Raw genomic sequence first — 7,132 nt, forward strand, 5'->3', positions numbered from 1 at the left:
TCAGGCACGCACTCCTCCTAGCAAGGCCATCAGGCACACGCCCCCAGCGAGGCCATCAGGCACACACGCCTCCTAGCAAGGCCATCAGGCACACGCCCCGAGCGAGGCCATCAGGGACACGCCCCCAGGGAGGCCCGTGGGCCACCATCTTCTCGAGAGGCCGTTGCACCATCGCGTCACTAGTCTGGATCCATGCCGCAAGGAGACAAGTATAGCTAGGCCCCTCGCCACTAGGAGCCTTGCAAGGCACGACCAGTGCATGGGTCATTACCGCCCGCATCTATGCCTTGCAAATGAGGGTCACATGGCATTGATCTCATGAGGTACGGAGTCCACTGACAAACTGAAAGGAGTTAGAGTACGGACATAGTACCCACGTCAGATAAGTAGTGGAGGTACGAACAAAGTACCATCTGTTGTCCTCACCAGCCACTCCTTTGAAACCCGTACCAAGCAGGTAGTGGAGGCATGACCAGGTACAGAAGGTGAGGTGCTCCCATGATCTCTGACCTTGTACCAAAGCCGACACCACTACCCCTGGAACCACTCTCCTGTTAGTGTACTCGTGTACCATCTGGTCCCCTGGACCACCATGTACCCAGGGCCATTAGAGCCTACTATAAAATGAACCCCACTTCCACAGAGAAGGGGGTTGGAAAATTCATTGTATGCAGAGGCTATTAAGCAATATACATTTTTCACTCCATTGTTCATCTGTGTTTATCCTTTCATAAGTTAATTCTAAGTTCTCATCTAAACATCGCCGCATTTACCTTTGAGTTTTCCGACCTAATTTCGTTGACGAGATTTCACCGTCAACAAAACCTTAAGTTCAAAGAACTCAAATACCTAATCAAGAAATAATACAGCGAGTTAGGATTTGAATGAAAACTAAAGAAAACTGAAGAACTATGAAAATTGAACTAAAGAATAAGAATTCCTTGGTGATGTTATGAATCGATCTAAACCTTGATACCAAAATCTCACTATATCTCACTTCCTGAGTGTTTATAAAAGCTTAGAATGATAAAGCTTTTACCTAAAACCCAAGTGTATCTCTCCATAGTAACCTTAGCAACTTGGAGGCTTTGAACAATGCTTGAAGAATGAAGAAAATGGCTGAGTACTAGGTTCTATTTATAGAGTTCAAGGAGTGAAACTAACCCCTTTTAGAATGAATAATTAAATGAATATAAAATGAAAAATATTTGAATTTTCGTTCAACAGAAGCCTAGATTTCAGTCAAAATCGTTCAAAGGCAGATTCAAATGATTAAGGCTATTTTTAAAATTGAAAAACCAAACTTTCAAAACTATAACCATGGAGCCGATATATCGCCAACCCTAGGCGATATATCGCCTCCCCCCAGTGTTGCCGAGGCTTGTTCGATCGTTCGTGCAGATTCAACGTGTTTTTCGTATCTCCCGTAGGCGATATATTGGCCCCTATAGCTGCAATATATCGGCATACGTTGATATATTATACATGTATTTGAACTATTTTAGCTTATTTTGAATTGATAAAATAGTTTTGACTGAGTCATAATACGATCCTAACAGCTGCTGGAAGGTTCTAGAGCTTCTAGATCTTTCTTTTTAATTAAACTATTCATCAAAATACTTAAATCCTTAATAAACATGCACTCGACAAGTGTCACAATCTTATTATTTCTATCTAAACTTTATGGTATAATAAATGACATATTTATAATTAGATATATTAATCAAACCTTATGTTATAATTATTATTCTTAAACTATAGGCTAAAGTTATAAAGTCTATAAGTGTTGCTACGAGTTTCCAACTAAGTCCCGGTTGAACCAAAATCAACGGTAACTAACATACTACAAGCTACTACTAGCTACTACTACTATCTAGCTAGCTAAGTAAATATTCTGGGACTCTACACAAATGTAGTGAAAAATGCATGGATTTCTAGGTTTTGGGGCTTGAGCTGCAACCCTGTTCATAAGGCACCGCGGTCCGTGTTCCCTTGGTGAAAGCCCAAGACTCTCTGACTTGCAGTGGGCCGCGACACTAGGGGGCGGGCCGCGACTCAAATTAGGGAAAATGACCAAAATGGGGTTTTAAGATCGGGAACCCAAGTCTTATGGCTCGGGAAGGATTCTATTACTCGATTTAGTAGAATTCGAGGTACCGAAGGCTAGTATTTTCATCTGAAGTTCTTATTACTTACGGGTTGATGGATGACTATTTATCATTCTGTTGTGACTATGTTTTACCACTTAGGCTTGGGATTAGGGATCGTGCTCGAGATCGCTTTGGGTTGTCAGCTCGAGACACAAGGTAAGAGAGCTGTCTGTGCCCGTAGAGCTATGTTGCGTTTAATTATGTGTTTATTGTTTATAGCTATTATGTCATTCATGTGATTGTGACCAATTGGATAGGGCTGGGAGCGGCAAAGATCGGGAGCGATAGAGGATAGGAATGGCAAAGGCCGAGAGTGGAAAAGGCCGAGATCAGCGTTATGCATGCTGAATGCGGGCTGCCAGGGCGAGACTCTCTACAGGTGTTGTACACACCCGCTCAGATAAGATTGCGTACTTGGTGCCTGATAACGCACCTCGATCGACATAGGTCATTTTTGTGCTACTCTACTGTCGTGCTGTTATGCTGTTGAGCTATTATGCTGTTGTGTATTCCAATAGAAACTTGTGAATTGTTTGTTGTCTTTGATTAAGTATGTATTTGTTGAAATAAATTATTGTATGTTGTGTTGTGAAGTTCTCTTACTGGGCCTCGACTCACAGGTGCTCTGTGGTGCAGGTAAGGGAAAGGAAAAGGTCGATCAACCATGAGTTGGAGGTGATGGAGCGGTGCGTACATGTTTGGCCTACCTGGTCGCCACGACTGGGGTATTTTGAGCAACATGTTATAAATGTTTGATTTTGATGCTTAGGTCGATTGTAAAGTAACTTTGGAGTTGTAAATATGTTGCTAAACAATATTGTGGCATCCAAATGTAATGCTTTCATGATTTAAATGAATGTCCAACCCTTTTATTCCAAAATTTTATTTAAATGAGTCTTCATTTTAACTAACCACACTTTTTGGTCTAATACCTCGATTTGCGTGCTTATGGCACATTTTAAAATCACATGGTAACAACTCTAGGGTAGTAGGGTGTTACAACTTGGTATCAAAGCGTGCCAAGTTTTATGGTTCCTGGAGATTGGCTGAACATGTACGCTCATTGCCAGAGACAAGCTCGATACAGAGATGGTTGGTATTGAGTGAAATATTTGTCTAGTTGCTTATCTGAATTGCCTTATCTATTTGTTAATATAGGGAGCATGAGCATTATACATTTGTGTTTTGGTATGCTTATTGTATGTGGCCATTGTGTTGTCTGACCTTGCTCGGGGAGTGGTTTCGGATGGGATTACCATATCTGATGAAGAAAAATTTATAAGTTATACATATGAGGCAATCAAGTGGAGCAGACATTGTTAATGATGGGGTTGCGAATAGCAGTCAGGGCCAGAACTGTCCGTCTGCCCCCTGGGATTGGCAACAGATGTTCGCTGACATACAACTAGACTGCAAAAGCAACAGGAAGAGATTAGGTGGTTGAGACAGCGGGTACCATCAGGGAACGCCACTCTGTATGTTTTGACGACAATGGCATCAGTTTTGGTTCAGCCTGAGGCTGGAGATAGGTGGGAATTGTTGTATGAAAGATTCCAGAGGCATTATCCTCTAGTTTTCGAAGGGGGCTTAGATCCGTTCAGAGCTGAACAATGGATGGGCATGGTTAGCTCAATCCTCGACTATATAGGAGCAAAAGGCAATGATAGAGTGGCTTGTACCACGTACATGCTATTGGAGGATGCCTGAACGTGGTGGGAGGTGGTATCTCAGACCCGGAATGTTGTTATGATGGGTTGGGAGGAGTTTAGACAATTGTTCAATGAGAGGTACTATTGTGACGCAGTTCAAATTGTGAAGACCAATGAGTTTATGAATTTGGTTCAAGGCAGTAAGATTGTGACAGAGTATGTCAACAAATTCGATGAATTAGCCAAGTTTGCTTTCGATTTGGTACCGACGGATGTAGGCCAGAAAGAACGATTCATTCGAGGGATGAACCTTGGGGTGCCCCATAGAGTTAGGATTGCTCCAATCCATGAGATTTCTACCTACGCTAAGGCGGTAGGGAGAGCCCTTGCTATAGATGATGCAAGAGGTGAGATATGGAGCGAGGGTGTCGTGGGGCAGGAAACTTAAGCAGTGGTACCCCCATTTGCAGGAGCTGGTAGGGGCAGAGGCCTTAGTAATCAGAAAAGAAAGACCCATGATAATTCTACCACTTTTGGTCTTGACAGGAGGGGTCATAGTATTAAGGGCAGCTGCCAGGGTGGCAACAAGGTCTGGAGAAGTTATCCAGTGTGCGTCTGGTGTAGGAGACGCCATCTGGGAAGATGCCAAGCAAAGGCATGTTTTCTATATGGAATAGTTGGGCACATCAAGAAGCATTTTTTGGAATCAAAGACAGAAGAACCTAAAATTACAGATAGCTCGACCTTGAGAGTCCGCCTGGAGGCAGCCAGAGCTCAAGGCTGGTCCCTCGGAAATGATAGGTTGGCCTTCTAGTTCTTGTTCCTTATATTGTACTGATTGAGTTTGGTTCTACATACCTCTTAGTAGAGATATAGACACGTGATATCTATCGGATGAATATTACGCTATGGGGCTTGAGAATTTGCGGTTGCTAGGAAAGTTGGTAATTTCCAAGGAATGGGACAAAGTATTAAGGGTAGAAAATTAACAGTAAGAATTGGTTGGGATTGTTATATGATGATCTTGGTATGATCTTAAGTATGGTTTTTTGCCAATAAGGGCAACCATGGACTGTTAGAGAGAATGGTGACTTCCGAGTTTAAAAGGAGAGGAGTCAACTACGACTACGGGATGCCTAGCTATGGTGGTAGGTACCACTAGGGCTATGTCAGTTAGACTTGGCCAGTCAATGGGATTTCAAATGGGTTTATAAGGATTTGTCAGGATTACTGTCGCGACTAAGAAATTGCGTGTGCTATAGGAATAAGGCGAGAATAGAACCAGTATCTGAGACATCATGAAGAATGACTCTAGTTGAGCAACTAGAACTAAAGGTTTAGTCAAGGGGCTACTTGATTTAAGGGTGGTCAGATGGAGCATCTTACCATGGGACATGTTAGCGCCAAGGGTTAAGGAGAAGGCCGAGTCTGCGAGAGTAGTTATTGTATATGGAAATCCAAATAAGGTAATTGTTAAGAATATATATGAGTAATACTTGTATTGATACCACTGCAGCTGAGGAAGCGGGGCTCGCAGGTAAGGCTCCAGAAGGGATAAGTTTTGATTTCTCTAGATGATATTCAAGGTCACCTTATGGGAAGAGATGGGAATGCATATGATTTAGTTAAGATAGACACCACAAGATAATTTTTAAAGGAACACCTTAGAGGATTAGAAACACGGTGAGACTGGTGAGACACCTCGACTTGTACTTGAAGCATATTCGGGGATTGTTATAGCCTTGATTAAAGTAATATAGAAATCTAAAGTTTTTCTGAATGGATAGTTGTGTGTCAGATTCTCAGAGATTGAAATAAGGGGGTTGAATCACATGTCATGGTATTAGGATATGCGCGGGATGGACTGGTACAAGAGGACAGTGCAGTGGACACTATCCTTGCTTAGAACATGGAATATTAGTGCAGTGAATCAAGGATTAGGGTGCGCCCGTATATACACTGGAAGAGTGATTGCTTGTACCTCACAATGGATGAAGGGATAAGGACTTAGATGTTCTGCATGGGATGTTGAGTTGACAGTAATGCCAGTTAGCCACGGTTAGGGTGAAGTAATAACCAGGATTGGTTCGGAACCTACGATTGATAAGTAGCAGATATACCTCTATGAATGATTGGTGACACACTAAACGAAGATCTTGTAGGAATGGTTAGGAATGGAACTCAGCTGTGGTGTGTATGGTATTAGGAGCCAATCCCCCTTTTGCAGTTTTTGAAGGTTTCATCAAGAGAATGTGGGGTAAGCTGGGTATTGAGATTATTGCGAGATTAAATACAGGACATACACTTGTTAAATTCAGAGATGAAGTTACTAGAGACTTGGTGTTAGAGGCTGGGGTTTTGCATTTTGATAGAAAACCAGTCATTGTGAGACCGTGGACCACTGATTTAGCTCACATGAGGTTAGTCAAATCTGTTCCTCTTGGGATGAGATTACCTGGTTTTGGTTTACAATATTGGGGAACTAAATGTTTAAGTGCTTTGGTGAGCACTCTTGGGAAACCAATTCTTGTGGACAAGGTTACAAAGGATCGTTCTATGATGCAATTTGCTAGGGTGTTAGTGGAGATTGACATAACAGATGAGATTCCTAAGTCTATTCAATTTTTGAATGAAAGAGATCAATTAATGGAACAATTTGTTGAGTTTGAATGGCTGCCAACACAGTGTAAGAATTGCAAGGTTTATGGCCATACTGAGTCCTTATGTAACAGGAAAAAGGGGGAGATTTGGAGACCCAAAGAAAAGAAATCTGAAGGAGAAAATCTGGTCAATTTTTCCGAGCTGCATACTGTCATAAGTACTTCAGAGCCAGCTGCTGAATCTTTATCCAAGGCTAAACAGAAAGAAGACTGTATGGAATGTTCTAACGTTCAGTTGAAAACAGATGTTGTTGAAGTGGTAAATGATCAAGTGTCCCAGACATCTCAGGTAGATGGGGGCAAGGAAATAGCTGATAGAAATTAAATTCATGAGGAGGATTGGATCACACCTAAGAAAATGGGTGGGATGAAGAGGTTAGCTACCAGGGCTTCGAATAAATTGAGCAATACTTATAGTGTTCTACAGGATAAGAGGCTGGAGGGTTCTAAATTGGCTGTCATTGCAGAAAAAAAGTCAATGGGGAAGTTCAACATTCTTAGCTGGAACGTTTGAGGTCTGAATAAGAGGGATAAACAGAGATCCCTTAGTGCTTTCTGTAGGCTTAATAAAATTGGTTTAGGTGCTTTTCTTGAGACCAAATTAAGGGGAGCTAATTTGGAGGAGATGATTGGTAGATATTTTGATGGTTGGAACTGTTATAAAGGGATTGCT

General features: G+C 42.0%; 1 protein-coding gene across 1 annotated transcript; it reads left to right on the top strand.

Moving 5' to 3' along the window:
* The first annotated feature begins 5,995 nt into the window (after nucleotides 1-5,995).
* On the top strand, nucleotides 5,996-6,784 carry LOC133832628 (uncharacterized). Its single transcript, XM_062262943.1, has one exon. The coding sequence runs from the start codon at nucleotides 5,996-5,998 to the stop codon at nucleotides 6,782-6,784; it is 789 nt and encodes a 262-aa protein (XP_062118927.1).
* Nucleotides 6,785-7,132: the final 348 nt, after the last annotated feature.

Source organism: Humulus lupulus, chromosome 4 (assembly GCF_963169125.1).
Source record: "Humulus lupulus chromosome 4, drHumLupu1.1, whole genome shotgun sequence".
Taxonomy (NCBI): Eukaryota; Viridiplantae; Streptophyta; class Magnoliopsida; order Rosales; family Cannabaceae; genus Humulus; species Humulus lupulus.

Bases quoted from the DNA above. Each gene is read 5' to 3' on its own strand.
- LOC133832628 (XM_062262943.1), top strand. From the start codon at position 5,996: ATGGTATTAGGAGCCAATCCCCCTTTTGCAGTTTTTGAAGGTTTCATC.